At 39.9% G+C, this 18838-nt stretch overlaps 2 protein-coding genes across 2 annotated transcripts; one reads left to right on the forward strand and one right to left on the reverse strand.

Annotated features, from left to right (window-relative positions):
- Positions 1-4981: 4981 nt before the first annotated feature.
- LOC139768244 (uncharacterized) lies at positions 4982-7262 on the forward strand. Its single transcript, XM_071698233.1, has 3 exons — positions 4982-5254; positions 5651-5913; positions 6478-7262. The coding sequence occupies exons 1-3, from the start codon at positions 5032-5034 to the stop codon at positions 6673-6675; spliced, it is 684 nt and encodes a 227-aa protein (XP_071554334.1). The 5' UTR covers positions 4982-5031; the 3' UTR covers positions 6676-7262.
- LOC139768243 (uncharacterized) lies at positions 7257-12106 on the reverse strand. The gene is made up of 3 exons (XM_071698232.1): positions 11108-12106; positions 9091-9346; positions 7257-8375 (listed from the first exon to the last, which is right to left on the reverse strand). The coding sequence occupies exons 1-3, from the start codon at positions 11449-11451 to the stop codon at positions 8286-8288; spliced, it is 690 nt and encodes a 229-aa protein (XP_071554333.1). The 5' UTR covers positions 11452-12106; the 3' UTR covers positions 7257-8285.
- Positions 12107-18838: the final 6732 nt, after the last annotated feature.

The following is an 18838-nucleotide window of genomic DNA, read 5'->3' on the forward strand; positions in this document are numbered from 1 at the left end:
TTAGTAGGTAATTGGTTTTTTGATTATTATTACCAATTTTAATAATAATAACAAAACATTTTGTAATAATTATAAACATTTTATAAAATTAAATTTTGCGTTTAGTTGAGCCAACTAAATTATGTAGTACTTATTATAAAACAGTTTCGTAAAAATTACCCTAGTTTAGTGATAGTTAACGAACAGTTTGATAATTAGTACTAAATTGTCTTAAAAAGCCTTATCTGATTGGATTGCTGACAGTTATATAGAATAAATAAATTTTTTTGTAACAAAACTTGGCGTAAAACTTCCTAAATAAAAATTCAGTTAAACCCAAAATCAAATCTTAACATCACTAAGGTGACATCACTAATTTTGATGAGTTTTTGATTATTTTATATAATTAGTCTATTTATATAATTAGTCTATATCCTGATGGATATCCGCGCACAAGCGGTATCGAAGATCTGTTGACATCGCCAATATTTCATAATAACGTCATCATTCTATCGCGTCGAGGCATCCTCTTTTTAACTCTTTAGGGATTCGTGCCTAATTGTTTGGTATTCGCTAGATTGTAACCATGTCAAGAGACCACGTGCCTTATCGATTTATTTCTTTCGTAAGGCAAGTTCAAGTGAGATATTTTTCCAGGTTTCTCTATCTTTATGTTACTTTTATGTATCTATTGGTTGGTCTATTTCTTGACTGTTATCTAATAAAATAGAAACAGATAAAATAGAAAAAAATATACCGCATCTCTAATTATTTATAATTAGACAATTATATATAGACAATTAGAAATTATCTATAGATATCATGTTTGTGCGCTCGCCTTTTGAATCTTCTGAATTGAGTTGTAATTTCGTAATAACGACATCATGTAATAACGACGAGATGTAATAACGACATCACGAAAAATAAGAGTCATAAAGTTTTCAAGGATGATAAAACCTTATCATCGTGAAATTAACAAACACATTCGAAAGGCACATAATAACGCAAAAATTCATTATTTTTATATCAGATAGGTCTGTAACTTCTATCGATAAATTAATTATATGACAGTTATTATTAATTAATCATGTATTATTGCAATGCTGAGCAACATGTAACGCAAAACTAGCACGATTGAAAAAATTGTTAATATATAATTAATGAATTATATCTCTCCTTTAGATAGAAAGAAATACTTTCAATTTAGTGCATTTTATGAGACTGATAAAAAGACATACCTAAGTGTTCCCTCCCCCCTCCCTCCCGATTTTGAGAAACTATGGGCATCTTATGTAGTGATCAAAATAAAAAAAACACGTATTCTTCTTGTAACTGCTCATGAGTTGACCTTACCCGATATAAAAAAATACTATTTTGCAAAAACTCGATATCTTTAGACACCAAATACAAATTGCGTTGTGCTTGACGTATTGTGACACTGCAGGCATTGTATGTATTCCTTCATCGGCCTTCATCGGAATACCAGTTATGTATATGTATAACACTGTACGTACATTGACATACATCATCATAATTTGTATCATCATTTTTTTATCACAAATAATTCTTATCATTGCACTATGCCTATCAGTCTGTCAGAGAAAAATGATGTCATTGAAGATATAAAAACACTATCATAAATAAAAAAATATGAAAATAATGAATCCTTTAGCAGTATCTAATATCTATATGTATACATAACTCAATATCGGAAGTAATATTCTTTTATATAATATTTACGTTAAAAAACCTTGTAATTGTAAAAGAAAATATAATATTAAAGCAATAAAAAATTTTAATTGATCTACAGCGCAAGAAAGTCACATTAAGCTTATTCATTAGAATTTACTATCTATCCAACAATTTGGATTAATTTTGTGCATGTATTTATTAGCTAAATTATAGAATTTAATGACATTCTGTTAATTTAATCTCCTATTTTTCTTTTAATTAGATTATTGATAATAACAGTGAACATACTTTAGATAGATGTTATAAATCAGAAGAGAACGGAAATATTATGTAAGTTAGAGATAGATCTTTGAACGTTAAATATTGCATTAAATGATCTTCAACGATAATGTAATAATTTCTAGAGTTTGTACACAGATAAGTTAATTGTTTTACAAGAGAGACAACTTCCATTGTCGTCATGAATGCACTGTTATTAAGGAGGGTGGTTGCTCAAATCAATTTGATAAGAATTAGTTCAAATTTATGGAGGATATTTATCTATGGAAATCTGTCCATGCCAAAGTTGAAAACAATCGTCTGCATGGTTGTCGAGTAATTAATTATTGAAGTTATATAATCTCTCTCTCTCTCTCTCTCTCTCTCTCTCTCTCTCTCTCTCTCTCTCTCTCTCTCTCTCTCTCTCTCTCTCTCTCTCTTTCTCTCTTATACACGGGACATAGCAAAAATGTTATCTAACCTGTAATGTAACTCTCGAAAACCTCTATCTACCTATGAAAAAATGCACTTGCTATGATATTTATTACTATTACATAACTCTTAAATGCACTCTTTCTAAACACGCTAAATTTTACAATTATATCAAAATGTTGCATGTATTTTGCAATTGAAAAAAATTTAGGTATAATATATCAAGTAATTAAATTTTACTGTAAAATTATTTCATAAATTCCATAAGTTGTTCTATAAATTATAGAAAAATATTTTAAAGCAAGTAATAAATAGAAATATCGTAAAATATTGTATAAATCTCAATTGTCATTATTAAGAAATTGAAAATTAGTTAGCACAACTTCTATCGTATGTTTTTACTTTTGTTTATAAATTAGTGACAGAAATATTGTTAAAGTAACATGCATAATCGATGCTCCTGATAATAATCATTAGATTAAGACATTTTTTTCATAAAGTCTGAATAACGTCTTAAAAAAGACGTCTTTAAGAATAAACTATTTGAATACGTGTGTAGTCTGGGATAATTACCTTAATCCTTAATGAATAACGGAAAATTAATTGTTCATTCTTTTTTGCTCGTTCAAATTGCTATCTAAGATAATTTGGAAAGAGCGCTTTTACACAAGCGCGCTTTTCGTCGTCGGGTTAGAATCGAAGCAAACGAAGTGCCGAGGTAACGTCAAAGAAGAATTCTTCAGCAATCACATATAAAATCATTAGCGCGCGATGCCCGAAGTTGCATTTAAACTAATTGTCGTTTTGTTGTCAAGGATAAACTCATAAGATCACCTGCATAATAATTAAATAAGAAAGAAGTGAGGGACCCAGATAGGCGTCGGTGTGCGTGTGTGTAGCGTGTGCGCAGCGACGCACCAGATAATTTACCATATGCCCGGTATAATTCTTTTAAGAATCACTAACAAAATTTCCCGATAGGATAATTTGATATATGGTAGCCCTTTAATTTATAAAAATTTATTAAATTAATATTTCCCAAAGTAGATAATAGTATGCCCTTGGTGGCATTCCCAAAGTTTCGCTTTTCTCTTCATTTTATGTCGCTCCGTTTTTCGATTTCTCGCAGTCATTATTATTTTCGCATTGCTATCTTTCTTATAGCTGTTGCACGCGTACGGAGTTTTTTTTCTAATTTTCTACAGATTCAAATCATTATAATTTTCTCTTCTTGGCTGCATTCTTGATGTCGCACAAATACAGATGATGCATTTTATCGATGCGTTATATTTTTATAATGTATTAATTTATAAGGCATTGATGCGTTATGAAAACATAATGATATTAGGATAGTTGCACTATCTAAAATTTCAAGAATTTTTTAAATGTCCACGAATTTTCCCAGTTTTCAAGAATTTTCTATTAAAATATAATTAGGAATAAGGTAAAACAAATCATAATTTTAAGCATTTTAATTCCAAAAATCAAAACTTTATTGGTTTTTTTTTCTTTTATTTATACGTATCATGAATTCAAGGAAATTGACCGAAAACGTTTTTCTCAGAAGAATTGTGTGGGATCCTTTAATTGCTCGATATGCAACTTCACGTGTTAAAAAATTCGCGACGCCGTATATAGTATATTAATTAAACGTAACTTTTTAAATGCGTGACATACTGGTGATGTTCGATGTTGGATGAAAGTCTGACACCACGATTATCATGTTATTCTTTCCTCGCACGTGTCGCGATAAGTTGTATTCAGATGTCCTCAACATTAAGATATTAATGTTATCAGATCACATCAGAGCGTGTCATCGTGCACTTTGCAACAGGTACTTTAAGCACTTTGATTTATTATAAACAATATATTATACCTAGATAGTCCTGAAAAGAATCCTTCATAAAAAAATACAAATGCTTTAAAGTGCAATTCGTAATGAAATAACGTGATTGCAAAAGTGACAAAATTGTGCGAAAGCAGACATTCCTGCTGCCTTTCATCATCAAATGTTTAGGACAGCTGGAAATGGTTGCATGCCTTTGCGAGCACGCGCTATTCAGCGAGTCTCGCAGATAATTTTCAACGCGTAAGAATATGCAATTTCAACGTCATGCAAAGCGTTTTATCGTACGCTCGTATCAATTGATGCCCACGCAACAATGAGGTAAGACCGTTTATTACACGCACGAGATTATTGCATGACCATACTAATAATAGAGTCGCAGAAAGACCCATGTTAAATTGCAATTAGCAAATAATATACTATACGCCGTGCACATATTTCACTTAATCTTCAAACAAATTTTTCATGCATTTTTCTTGCAAAAAGAAGTGCAATATAATATCGCTATGAAAAACAAGTTTGTATGGGTACATTCCAATATTTCCAATTTCTTTTCGCTGCCTATTCTCTTCACTTTTTCATCCGATTATCATTGTAGGTATCTCGCAAAAACGATTTCTGTGTCGTCATTCATAATATTATTTGATAACAATTAATGTGCTTATACACGGGCCAATGCACGTGCTGTAGACGAACTAAAATATGTCAGATACGATTGCATGGATGTGTCTTTGACACGTACGATTGGATAAGAACATTATTAAAAGTGCGACAGACCACAGCTCGGGTCTTGTGTCAATCGAAACGATTAATTGTAAAAGAAGATGCGTCTCCATCAGTCTGGCGCACACAGGATCGCGCTGATTTTGGCGATATTGACGGTAACATGTGAGATCTCATGGGCCAGTAAGCAGTGCAAGTCGGTCGTGATGGACGTGCACATGAAGAAGTGTAGACTCGGTCCTGAGAGAGCCAAGAGAGGCCTGGAGAGGTTTGATATGCAGAAATATGACGAGAAGTACGAAGCGAAGAGACAGGAAGGGCCCGGTGAGCGAATAAGATTTTAAAATATTTTCTTTTCCTAATACAAACTTTGTACGCTTAAATACTGTAAATAAAGTATAAAACAATATTTATTAAAACAAATACGGAGGTAAGATGTTTTCCCCCCGTTGTTCTAGTTTAGACTTTAGACTAATTTACTATTTTGCGAATGAGTAGTAGTTGTTTGTTGAAATTATATTATTATCAAGAATTCATTAAGTCACTTAATAAGGCATTGCCGAAGAGATTGCACGATGTCAAGTGCGGTATGTCGCGACACTTCATGACCTCGCGCAATAAAAATCTTGTCAGAAAGATTATCCGCGAGAAGAGGCACCGGCGTCTCGACCGCGGTCCAAATTCTATTAACGCTCGATTCATAATTCTGTTTTCCTCCAGACTTTTCGAAGATGAAAGATTCAGCAACGCACGGCGTTCCACAGAAAAGGCAGCTATCGGCCGGACAAATTAGCGGTATCACCTTGCCGATTGTCGCGGAAGCTATAAACGGCGCTGCCCGAGCCCGGGTGTACGCCACGTCCGGCACAGAATACTCAGACCCTAGGCCGAGTTTATTAGGATCTACTTTCGGTTGGCCGAGAGAATATTATCTCGCGCCTCCTTATCCGCTCGGCAGGGGTGTCGTACCCGTCCGCGCTCCGGTAAGCCAATCACCTCTGGGATCCATTCTGTTATATGGGAAACAGAAGCTAGTCGGTTCATCAAGATCAATATTGCAATCCGTCAAGCCGTTGTACGTCTATGGACTAAAACGCTTTACAATCGTGTGATTCATCTCGCTGTAATTTGTGCCAGAGAACGGCGATGATAAACATCGGTGACCCAACGACGATACAAACAGCGTAACAATAAAAATGTTCTAACGCACCGTTCTGCACTACCTGTGTGATTAACATGTATGTACACAACTGTAACTGCGCTATATGCAAATTCCTCCGACGATGTAGTGCCTCCACTTCTTTCGACTGACTCACAACAAAACAGGACAAATACGGATTGTATCGAAACACGTTCTAATTTTAACTGAATAATTTTAACAACATTGTGTAATGTAACTAACAATTAATGCTAACGCAGAAATATGTTAGTAAACAATCAATTAACTCGAGAATGAAAAATAGCAGATTTAATCAAACGGAATTAATGATAAATCTGGATATAAAGGCAACAGGAAAAAAATCAGACTGACATATAATGTTCGGCAGGCCTTAAACGACGGTCTCGATTTAAACGACGAAGAACTTGACGAACTGTACAATGATATCTACGAAAGGCTACCGAGAGCTCCGAAAGACGAAGCTTGGAAAGTTTTCTTAGAAACAGCATCAAAGTGCTGTCAAAATGTTGACCGGTGCCTTAAGGAAACGATGCACGTACCTTGCCTAGAAAGTCAGATGTCTTAACGCGTTGACTGCCACGATGGTCATCCGTAACCGGCGTCTGACGCATCTTTAAATGGCGTCCTGGTGATCACTGGTGACCGGCGCTATCAAAATTTTTTAAAACGTTTGTAAAAAAATAAATACCATACCAGTAATATAAAATTTTAGATGACATAAGTAGCTAGCTGATAACAATGTAAAGTAAAAAATGCGCAATTCAACATACTACTCTTCCCTATGAGGATAGTCTTATTTAATCATATTACATAATATTTTATCATTATACAGAGTAGATCAAAATACATACAACCTAGGAAATGGATGATTCAAAATAAATCAAAATAATAGAATAATTTTTTTTCGAATAAGGCCTTGCCTTTCGAGGAAAAGAACTTTATGGCATATACGGTAAGAGATACTTGCTGGGCAGACAAACGTGTTAAGAATTAAAAATTGCGATTATAAAATTAGTGCCTCTTGGAAGAGTATATTAATTACAAATACAAATTATAAATACAATATCAAGTTTATTATCTTACTTCTCAATCAATTTCCTGTATTTGTACGAAGTCAGGTATTCGACGAAATAAATGAAACATCAGTCAGTACGTATAAATGTTTATTAGTCGCTATTATTAACGCCGATGTCAATTGGAAATTTTGAATCGCGGTAAAAAGAGCGTGCGCTATTCGATATTCAAATTTATTGCGTGATAAAACTTCCATCTACAACTACTCCCTTTCAAATCCTTCGAATCTACTTATTTTATTAAAAACTACAAATTCCGCATTTAAATCTTGTCCATTCCATTGTGGACTAGTAAAGTACGCGTTCGTCGATGTGTTTCAAAGCTAAAAACTCTAAGTCAAACCTTAAACAGAATTTTTAATACTAATGAGATCAATTGTTGATAAAACTAAAATCACCGATAAATATCCAAATCGGACTGCTCCTCACGCCTGAAAACGCTTATATCGAAATCACTTAAGTCTTTTCTTTCTTTTTTTGCGAGATCGCGCGACCCGATTGTACGGATTGCATTCAAGTTCATCACAAATTGCATTCGATATTCGAGTCCGCGCGGTTCCTCTCGGAGTCGTCGTCGAAATTCACTTCTGCCTTAACGACATTTGTCTTGACATTGAAGGAAAGCAATATATTGGAACAGCCGCATCTGTTTCCGTCAATATCGTCGCCGAGCAATCGATCTTCCACATGCTTCCTTGATCGCCAGTTCTTCGATGTCCAAGATTGATGGATGACACTGTTCGCCACACGTGGTCGCTGTTTCGATACGATCTATTAACACTAATGCGCGTGATGAGGCTGAATTTCCTATAAATAATATCTCTTCCACGCGAATCATTCATTTTCAGATCGATTTATCCACCCTGATATATCCGTCCCCTGAATTCTCCGGTTTCTTCTCTACGAGCGATCATCCGTGTGCAAACTCCATCAGTTATTTCAATGATGCGATCGATAGAACGTAACAGATAAAAGTTTGGCATTGGAGAAACAAATAACTTCGATCTACGAGTAATCACTTTTCAAAAAGTTCTTCTTATTTCTCGTATGGACGATCGACAATCGGCTGCATTGTTTTTTTTTTTAGCACCGCAGCTTCGCATTACGATACAGAGGGAAACGGCGTAGGTTCGTCAGTCGTCAATGATGTTACGAATTTGTTGTCTAGAGGCTTAACGTTGCTGCGTGAAACCTGTAACGATAGATACGCCAATACGTTACAATCAATTGAAGAATTTCATTAATGTTTGAAAATTATTTCGTTTACAAGACAGCACGCATGCAAAGGCAATCGATGGCTGTCCGAGGCTGCACTGCAGCCGTTCACCGTGGGTGACAAACAGCAGAACGTCATGCAAAATGAAATAAAAAATCATACGCACGATAGCCACCTATCTTATAATTATTTTTAGATGCAAAGCATAAGTTAGTGACTGGTGTGTAATAAGCAGTAGTAAAAGAAGTGCGCTGCGCACAATCCTGTAAACACAAGGACACAATCATATCAAATGTGTTTACAACTTCGATGAGACTTCGCGCTTCAGATACATGCACAAATCTTAAATAACAAGAATTCGGAATGGATAAAGATAATACGATTTGAAGTGGAGCTTTCCTTCAAATCTTTCCTTCGAGCAGTCCATCGATTTAAGAAAACAAGTAAACAACAAATACAATATTTTAATAAGCATTCCAAAAGATTTAAGCTTGCAGCAAATTCAAGTTTGCGCAAACGGGATAATTATTGTTCGAGAGATACCTTCATTGCATTGCGGATGTTAGAAGCATATTAGATAAATTAGCAAAAAGGCATTGGGCGGTCGCGATCAGATCGCGCTGCAAAAGCGTTTACAAGCGAAAGCGCTAGGTGCTAATAAGCAAGCAATGACGACATGACGTGAAAGCACCTTGCCAGCTCGGCGACACTCCAGACGCCGACGCCGGCATCTGCAGTGCCTGCCGCGGTGTCGCTTTTTCGCATCAGCCTTCCCCTTGCATTCACCATCAATATTGCGACCACTTTTCCCCCTGTGGCGTCCCCTTTTCAAATCATCGACCTTACGTTTTATCGCATCGCCGGCGTACTCCAACTCCGTTTGCGAATGCTGCTCCAGCAGATCTTTTGTCGTCGAATGAGGTAGATTCGCTATGTACGACTGATCTCTGAAAAACGTAAAGATAATACACATAAGTAAACAGATCGTAGGACGAAACAAAGTTATCTTGATGGGAACCCAATGTTATATTAATTATTGAACGATACGTTCGGATTTATCTTTCAATTTTCAACTTCTAGCCATATCGATTACATTTTTCTTTAAACTCCCGCGAAATTATATTACGATCTACTTCGCGTCGCGGATCGATGACCCTGCATCCGAGTTTAACTCGAACAGGACAGTGTTTAGCGAGACAAAGACACTTCAAGCTTAGACGTTAAAAATACAAAAAATATGTCGCCCGATATGGGAGTCACGTGAAAGCAGGTTCATACGACCAAAAAAGCACTGTAAACATTTGTGTAAGAAGGCTCGATTACGATTGTAGGTGGATAACAAAAAAAAACAAGTCGCACAACTCGATAAACCCACGGGGCAACCAACGCGAAATTGCGACGGGGGGAGAGAAGGGAGGAGGAAAGAATGTTACGCACGATAGCGAATCGTCCTAATACTTCAGACCTTCCTGAGACCAGTTCATACACAACCATGAACTTTAGATAGCAAAGATTATCACGGAGGCAATGATAACGCGGCCTAGCGCGCTCTCTCTCTCTCCCTCTCTTTCCCTCCTCCCTCGCTGATTGCGGTTTACGCTCTCTCGAGAGTGCACACGCTTTCTCGACAGTGCATATTAACTCCCTCTTATACTCGTTGCAGATCATCTATTAATCAGCTGACAGCGCAAAACAAATGATTCAGCATCAATATAAATAATTATATAATAAGCTGCTATGTGTTACAAGACGATCAGCTATATTTATACGTATTGCGCGGAATTATACGTATTTATATTTTTCCCCCGGTTGCAAAACGGAAATAAATCGACTTATCACGGAATGTGTCGTGCAAGTGACATATTTGCAATTAGAATTCAATCGATGAGCAACAGAATTTTTAATAAAACGAGAGATTCGAGTATCGATTTAACATGCCTTTTTTTTAGATAGGAAACTTTGAAATGTCAATTAAGATATTTTTGTTTTGTGTTATTCGAGCAAAATGAATCCGATTAGGTACGTGTCACAAATTTGTCAAAATATTTATACACGAGAGACAAAATATTTATTTGAGAATTTCGAATAAAATTCTCCCTCTAATTTATTAGCGTGTTTAAAACGTGTTTAAAACGTATCCGAATATTTAAAAAAGAGAGCTATGATTGCTATGAATAAACACGCACGCAGATTAGATTCTCACAGAATTTATTAATTATCTGATAATCCACTCATCCATATCTAACTCGAATCTATCGAAGTTTATTGTTGTCGCTTTTCCGCGATGCCGATTGGTTTTCTCGCTTACTTCATTTGCAGCTGTCATCGTATATTTTGACAGTTGTGTGTATCAAGGAGTTAATAGTGTAATAGTAATAGCATAATGTTAAAGCTAAATAGCGCGCGCGAAGCGCGCGTCTATAGTGTCTAGTATATATAAAAATGAGAGAAAGACCGAAAGTTGGCAGCAGTCGGGAGAAAAAAGGTGAAACACAACAAGACATAAGAAAATGTACAAAATTAGAAATATAATGATCTTAGTAACATGTACAAGAAAGAGGTAAAATTAGAAAGAAAGTTAGAGAGAGAAGGTTGAGGTATCTTTGTCTGTTTTCGAAAATATAGTAAAATTGTATAAAGAGAAAGAAAGAGGGGTGAGCGAGAGGGGGCAAATAAGAACATAAAAGAACGCACTAACATCCACTCACATAACGTCGTCCCTCGAGTCGACCTGCGTCTCCTCGGGAAGGGGCTTGCAGTATTGTTCGAGCTGCTCGTAGGTGCACTGATGATAACAGCACTCCTCAACGAGTCCCGGGCCGCGATCGGCCCTCGGCTCATCGTTACTATAAGAAAACGGTTCATTGTAGCCGCGTTCCCGGCACACGATGTACAGGGCGTCGCTCAGCTTTCTGGAGCACAACTTCTGCATCCGGATATGAGACTTCTTGTAGGCTTGAGCGTCGGTGGCGTACAGGACATTCAGGAGAACCAAGGCGATCAGAAGCACCACTCCGTTCATCACACGATTGCCACATACCATCATCCTCATGTTTCTCTCTCGTCAGGGACGATCGTCAATCAAAGTGGATGTAAAAGAAGCGGAAGACCGGTAGCGTGCTTTCTCTGCGGTTTCCGGAAGTCTCGATACCTTAAAGTCTTTCGCAGTCGCATTCGCCGACCGGATCGTTGTGTATATATATATTTTTTTTTTTTTAAATAAGATTTCGCCTCGCGCCGGCTCCACAATCGCGACCGCCGAAAAGTCCCCTTCGAGTTTGATTCCAGTCTCGATGTCGCGATGTCTAACAGTTCGGTATAGTCTTGAGAAATGATTTCCCGACGCGACTCCCGTCTCTTCTCGCGGTCACGAGAAATCGCGAAATGATGCTGCGAGACTCGAAGCCTTGAAGAGACCTCCGTTGGTACCGAGTTCGACGATATAACTGGTACCGGGCCGCCTCACCACGCGGTTCTTGTTCTAGATTTCAGGGACCAGGGGGAGAGAGGTATGATAAGGAGGGAGAAGTAGTGGAAGAGGTAGGAGAGAAGGAGGAAGAGAGAGGAGAAGGAGGAGGAGGAGGAGGAGGAATAGAAGCAGACGGACTCTCGCCGGTCACCGGCGACACCGCGCGCAGGAGGAGAAGAGGGATCGTTAGCGGCCAGACGAATTCGCTTTTTCGTGCAACGAGGGGGACCATCGCGTCGTCTCTCAGCCGAAAGCCGGAGAAACGAGAGTGGACTGCCGGGAGACGGACAGGCAGGATGAAGGCCGACAACGACAACGATTCCGCTCTCACTTCGGGAATCGGCGCGTACTTCGCGCCACACATGAGCGATATATATTCCCGAAGTATAACATAATATATTCTTTTGTTGGACGGACTTCGCGCGCCCCTTTTGTACCGCGCCGGCCAGGCCCAACCCGCCCCGTCTGGCTCGCGAAGACAGACCCGTTCTCTATTTCCGTTCGCTATTCATTTTGTCGCGCACTTGGACACCGCCGCCGTCCGATTTCATCCCCCGTCTCTTTTCGTATCTCCCGAACAAAGCGAGCTGTTTTTTTAAATCGAGGATGCTGTCTCTTCGGACGCCCCCCGTAGCGAAGTCTCGTCGTCTCGGTCTCTTCGCGCCGCGCCGGGACCGAGCGCTAGACAGCTACACGATACCGCATTATTTCTATTGTATCACGCGGGTTTATAACTAATGCCCCGTGACTGTGTTAGATGTAGCGGCAAATTCAAGAAACCAGAATGGGTGGGAAAAAGTTGCACATTAAGCTGGTTATTTTGAATTTATTAAGGAAGAACGCTGTTCACGCTGATCGCCCCGTTTAAAATAGATAATTATATGCATCCGTATAGCAAACCCTACAAAAATACAAACAAATATTTTTCGTTTGTGTATCTAGCTGTGGTTATTATTGATAGCCACTTCTCATGTGATGCAACGACTGCGCTTTCTGCTCGGCTCCAAGAGAGTAAATAAAATCGCTAGTGATCTGTGGCGCGAATTGCGTTTCAGGCTCGAGTGACACGTAAATAGATCGCGTTTCGCGAACAATTGCAAGAACACTACTATTAAATGTCGTTTAGACCCACTATGGATCACGTGCACAAGACGTCGCGTTTCGAGCGAAAGTGGAGTAGCTATCGGTTACGGTTCGGCATCAATGAAGACAACCGTTCCATTATCTCTGAATGACTTATCGAAGACCGACGGGGGAGCCGGCGATGATCGATTATCGGGGTCCGCGCGGTATCGGGGATCCGCGCGCAAAAACACGGAAGGATCACGTTAAGTGATCTGTGATTCCGATCGAAGACAAAGTGTGGTCCATTAACGGCGACTTTAATTGATCGCCGCGCCTGTTTTGTCTCTCAGCCCGATATATCGGTCGCAATTTTTTGCAGATAGAGAGGTCGCTTCACGCGACCTGCTACCCTCGTTTCTTTCGACCGATCTTAGCAATTTCGATATCTTTCGACGAATATAGACGTATATCCCCCCCCGGTCGATATATCTTTTCTACTCAGGTTTGGTTGTAAACAGCACCTTAATATCAGCGGATCTTATTCTACAGTGTTATTTTTGCGCAAAGCGGATGAAAAGATCGGCAAAGCGTATAAGCCTATATATATTTTGCAACAACACATACTCAAATTATTATTTAAATTTGAAATATGAAAATCAGATAGATTTTGCACGAAACGTTGCAGGTCTAGCGGGACCATCTTTTATCCGACAGGTGAACGACGTGTGGCATTATTTTTTTTCAACAGACGCGTTAATTTAAGAGAGGTGCGGCGATCATTATCGATATATATGTTATCTGAACTTTGACGAATAAATTCCGATACGACAACGCCGAGTCAACGACTCACGCGTGGGTGCTCGATGATCGGGCAATGTGTCATTATATTATCGTTGAAATACGAGAACTTTCCGAAGAAAGCAGAGCTCGTCGTCTGGGGTCTATTTATAGACACAATCGCAAGTGTCCGTCCAGGTGGAGAAACCGCAGTCGGATAGTTTTACGTCTGCGTCACGTATGTATGGTAATAACGCACGCAATCGATGACAGTCTTTCTCTCCCTTTCTTTCTCGTTCTCTCTCTCTCTCTCTCCCTCCTTCTCTTTCTCTTTCTCTCTGGCAGAATGCACCTGCAGAACGCGATACACCGCCCAATCGCGATCGCGCGGCAGCACGGCGAGGAGATGAAAAATTTCCCCTGGATCGCACGTTCTCGCGTGACACGCGGATGCAGGAAGATGTCGACGCATGCCAAGGACACGCGCCACGTGCTGCAAACTACTACGTGGCGATGCACTCGCTTAACCGCGCGAGTACACGCGCGCACGTGATTCCTAAGTGCGCGCCGTTGTAATAGCGGCCACTTACGGGGTCTATTGAGCCTAAGTGAACCGCCTGCACATGGCGCGCAAGGAGAGGTGCGAGCCGCGCCACTTTAGAAAACTCGTGAAAAACTAGCCTCAAGTGGTCACACGTGGATCGTTAGCCTGTCAGATCGTCCCGGCCAACGCGCGCGCGAGACAGCTACAGGAGGGGGATCTTATAAGATGAACCGATTTCGCGCGCGGAAAAGTAGAATTGTACTTTTCCGAGAAATGTAAATGGCGCGCGACGATCATTATCAAATTAAATCAAGCTAAATTATTTTTTCTTCATCAGACAATTTGGATTATTAATCGATTAACTCTCGAATTTATAAAAGTTTAAATAATATCGATAATATAGGCGATAATAATCAATTAAAATATTATATTTCCAAAATACCATATTTTTAAAATAAATAGATCATTCGCAAACGTTTCCGCAAAAACGATATTATTTTGCAAAGGTGAATTTTTCAATTCTTTACACCTTTGACGTGAAAATCAAATTAAAAACAAGTGAGAGAGAGAGAGAGCGCCGATAAGCGGTTTCACGAAATTACACGAAAAGTATAATGTTTATGTGTCATGCGGCTCTCACTCTCACGCGCGGCTCAAGCGATGATCCGCCACGGTCCAAAAATAACCCGCGATTGCAGAATCCTGGCGTTCCTGGTAACGTCAAATTGCAATTATCGCGTCACTCGCAAACTTCGTGATCGTTCTCTATCGCAGGCCTCTGTGTCGCGCCCCATGTGCGAAAAACATTTCGCTGGACGATTTGACTACCTCTTCGTACATCCATTAACTCGAGATGCGCTGCTCGTTATTACCGCGATACGTTAATATTAGTTAACGCATATCGCAAAAAATGTAAATTACCCTGCAGTAGCGATCGCGTAATTGCCGAGGCCGAGAAACACGGAGACTGTACTTCGCACCCGGAACGCATGCTATATACAAATATTTTTAAAGGCGAATTATCGGCGGATGTGTGTGAATCGGGAGTCAGAGAGGGTAACGATGTAGACGACGAGAAAAGAGTAAACAAATAATTAATTTATCCGCTGGCAACGATAAAGAAATTCCAATGACGCATTTTATTGATCTCTCTCAGGTACTCGTGTAATGGTAAAAACTTGTACAGTTTTTGTAAGAAGAAATTCGGTATGATTATCGGCGTCAAATAAACAGATAAAATTCAATACAAGTTTCAATAAATTGTATATTATTACCGAAACTCCTCATAACTTGCAGCGTAAGCCTTGAAACGAGTGCAGGGAAAGAAATGTTTACTTTTGCTGGAAAGCGAATGTATCCACAGACGTGACACGTAAGCGCCAATTAATTAAGTGATTCAGAAGAAAAAACTTTAATTAATTAAAGGAGCGTGACACGCGCGCGGTCTTAAGCGCTAATTGGCGCGCCTCGCTGCGATTATTATGTCGGGAGAGGGATGAAAACTCGCAAGTTTCCCGGCCGGCGCGCGGCGGCGGCGGCGGCGGCGCCGCAACCGAAAGAGAAACAATTCGATAAGTAATCGCAGTGGAAAATAAGCGTGTTATGGGGCGCGGGCATCAGTCGTCTATTATTAACAATGAGATATCGTTACGAGCAACAATATGGCAACAATATAGAATCGGAGCTTCTGCGCGTTCTCGCGCATTATCGGCCACGATGTGGCATCTCTCATCAATCCTGGCGGTGATGTTTTCGAGAAAACGGGAGAAACACCGCGATAAACCACGTTGCACCGACCACCGACCCTTTTATTTTCCACGGTAGTCTTAGGCTGCAGCATCATTCTGTCTTCGTTGCACATCGAATGTCAAACGAAGATAGAGCGATCCTTTCAGCTCTATGAGCGCGAATCGGACCGCAGCCTTAACAATATGAAATATTTACAGTCACTAATGCGATGCAGGAAGAAACGCAAGCAGAAAGTTCGACTGTAGCCGGAGCGAGAGTAGTCGGCTCCGGGTCACGTTCTTCTTTTCCGACACGCGATCGTTCTCGATTTCTGAGAAGTCACCGATCGCTTAGAAACGAGGAGTCATCTGGAAAGGATCAGTTTTCGTCTAACCGATGACGGTCATATTTCCTCGAACGAGATCCTCCCGGAAGAGAAGGCGCGGCGGGAAAAATTCGTGCGTTCGCGGCCGCGACGGCGCGGGCGCGGAGGCGGCCGGCGCGGCGCGTGAGAGCGAGAGATTGAAAATAGCTAAAGCTATTTTCCATCCTCGCGTAATGCACGTCCTTCTGTAGCTAATTGCGGATCAAAAGATGGACACGGCCGTTAAAATTCGACGCGACGGTTTTACGGCAAAGTGCCTCCCGCTGAGGGCGCCGCCGAGGGCGGGGGAGCGATGACAGACACGCGATGTACAACACGAGGAGCGGCGCGGCGCGGCGCGGCGCGGCGAGTCGACGTCGCGCGTCGGCGAAAAATCTCTGACGTTGCTTATTGTTAGATTTAGGCTTCGCGCCGATAATAGCGGCTATAAGAGCAGCCGGAGAAGCCATATAAACGGGGTTAAGTTCGACCACAAGCCGGCTACATATCGGCCGTATAACGTCGATCATCCGTTCCTATCGGCTGTTTTCCTACCCGATTTTTCTCTCGCGCGGTACAGAGAGAAACTCGGCCGTGCAGCTGTGCCGAATCTAAGTCCGATTTGCGAGGCTATCACGTGCACGAACGTGATGGGCTGCACTTTGACATAACTGCACTTTGACATAACTGCCGCTGCCGGCGACGGCAATCCGGTTCGCGGGGGAGCGTATCGCGCGCGTTATCGATAAGAGGAGTAAGATTAATTGTCTTAAGAGGGCAAACGTCCAATTTTAATAGAAAATCAAATTTATTGACTCGACATCAAAAATTTATCGTGTTTATTTTCCTTCTTTTGTTTCTTTCCATTTTTTTTTATTTTTTTTTACTTAGTTCCGCCTTGGATAAACTTTTGTTGAAATTTGAACTCTCTTGTAAAGGGTAAATTTGATAAATTGGCGTGAGAGACCGCGCGACACTCTTATATAAATAGCGTTCTAATCGTTCGGGAGCATTGTGGAAAATATTATTTCTTATGTCTTATTGTCGCAACACGGTCCTCGTCTTGTATAAGTTTTCGAGATAATTGACCGATTAGATCGGCAAAGCCAATGTACTACATTCGAGAGCAGTCGAGATGCTACCACAACGAGTGAATCAACGAACGGTAAGAAACGAGCGGTTATATTTGAAGCAATGACACTTACCGCACAGATGATTCAATCGGTTACGTCTATCTTCCAATTACTCGCTACACCGCTCGCGCGCGCTGATCTTTATCTACGAGGGCAGAGAGCACTCCTCTTCCGCGCCAACTTGATCGATATGAAATTAAGACGCGGATTACGTCCCTCTCTTCCCGATTTTATTAATAAATAAGACTATCAATATTATAGTTGCGAGATCGATGCATTCTTAAAATAAAAAAAGAAATGCTAGAAAGAAAATCTTCATGTACTAGATTACAGGAAAAGCTCTCGATAACTTTTCTGCGCTCGACGAGAATGTTCCACCACACGGCTCGTGTCTATAACAGCGCCAGAAATTGTATGCATTAGAATCGATATAATATAATATTAAAGAGTTATAGTAATTATTTTAGCTGATCCTACTTGTCGTTTAAAGCGAGCAAAGAGCACGCATCTTACTCCAGAATCAATATTATCTTAGCATAGCATAGCATAGCATCTTAGCATAGCATCTTAGCAAGCATAGATTAGATTTGGACCATAACTTTAAATGACAAGATGCCAAAATTTTACACAAAGAACAAAACCTTAAAAAACGTGAAATTGCGGAAATGTTGTTCATTAAAAAACATACTGATGCCATCAATTCGCAGAAAGATACCGAAAATCTACCATTAGTCTACGACCGAATTATAGTTTCGCTTTAGACTTTACCGTCTATATAATTCACGGTAGTTGGCGATTGTTTATTATGTATTTACCAGTCGTTCTCCGGGCTTTGCACGGTACGGTCATGTCTCTAACGTTCGCTCTGTTATACCTCCTGACCACATAGTGTAACGATGATAATATGTTTCAAAACTTGACGCGCAGATTATTGTAAGTTTTGCATTTATACTTGCACCAATGCTTATTAATTTTTGTATAATACCGACTCTTTGTGTTGTTCCAGCAATGCTAAATAACTTATAACTTGATAAGGACCCAAAGTAGAGGTCGAAACGTTGTTTTATTAAGATTAAAATTACTGCCAGTTAGGCCGACGAAATTTCGTGTTTCAATATTATCTGTCACGAGACAAGTAGTTTCTAAGCGAAAAGAGATAAACATGACTTTTAGCACACCCGAGGGTTAAGGGTTAAGGATGAATAAGAAAAAAAAGTATGGCAATCTTGTTCTCTTGCGTGCGAAACAACCCGAGATTCCGTTTTATTTTTGTAATAACCGCCGTTTACCGTTCACTGGACGTGATTCTCGGTACTGTCCCGACAATCGCAAATTGCCACCGCGAAAGTCACACGAGTT

The sequence above is a fragment of the Temnothorax nylanderi genome, unplaced genomic scaffold (genome assembly GCF_030848795.1).
Source record: "Temnothorax nylanderi isolate EJ_2023f unplaced genomic scaffold, tnyl_v1.0 TNYL_tig0015_pilon, whole genome shotgun sequence".
In the NCBI taxonomy this organism is placed as follows: domain Eukaryota; kingdom Metazoa; phylum Arthropoda; class Insecta; order Hymenoptera; family Formicidae; genus Temnothorax; species Temnothorax nylanderi.

What these genes read in the sequence shown, in the direction of transcription:
- LOC139768244 (XM_071698233.1), top strand. Translation starts at nt 5,032, where the DNA reads ATGCGTCTCCATCAGTCTGGCGCACACAGGATCGCGCTGATTTTGGCG. An exon ending in GAAGAGACAGGAAGGGCCCG is followed by an intron (nt 5,255 to 5,650) that starts GTGAGCGAATAA and finishes GTTTTCCTCCAG; the next exon opens with ACTTTTCGAAGATGAAAGAT. An exon ending in TCGTACCCGTCCGCGCTCCG is followed by an intron (nt 5,914 to 6,477) that starts GTAAGCCAATCA and finishes AATGTTCGGCAG; the next exon opens with GCCTTAAACGACGGTCTCGA.
- LOC139768243 (XM_071698232.1), bottom strand. Translation starts at nt 11,451, where the DNA reads ATGAGGATGATGGTATGTGGCAATCGTGTGATGAACGGAGTGGTGCTT. An exon ending in GACTCGAGGGACGACGTTAT is followed by an intron (nt 9,347 to 11,107) that starts GTGAGTGGATGT and finishes TACGTTTTTCAG; the next exon opens with AGATCAGTCGTACATAGCGA. An exon ending in AGTGTCGCCGAGCTGGCAAG is followed by an intron (nt 8,376 to 9,090) that starts GTGCTTTCACGT and finishes CTATCGTTACAG; the next exon opens with GTTTCACGCAGCAACGTTAA.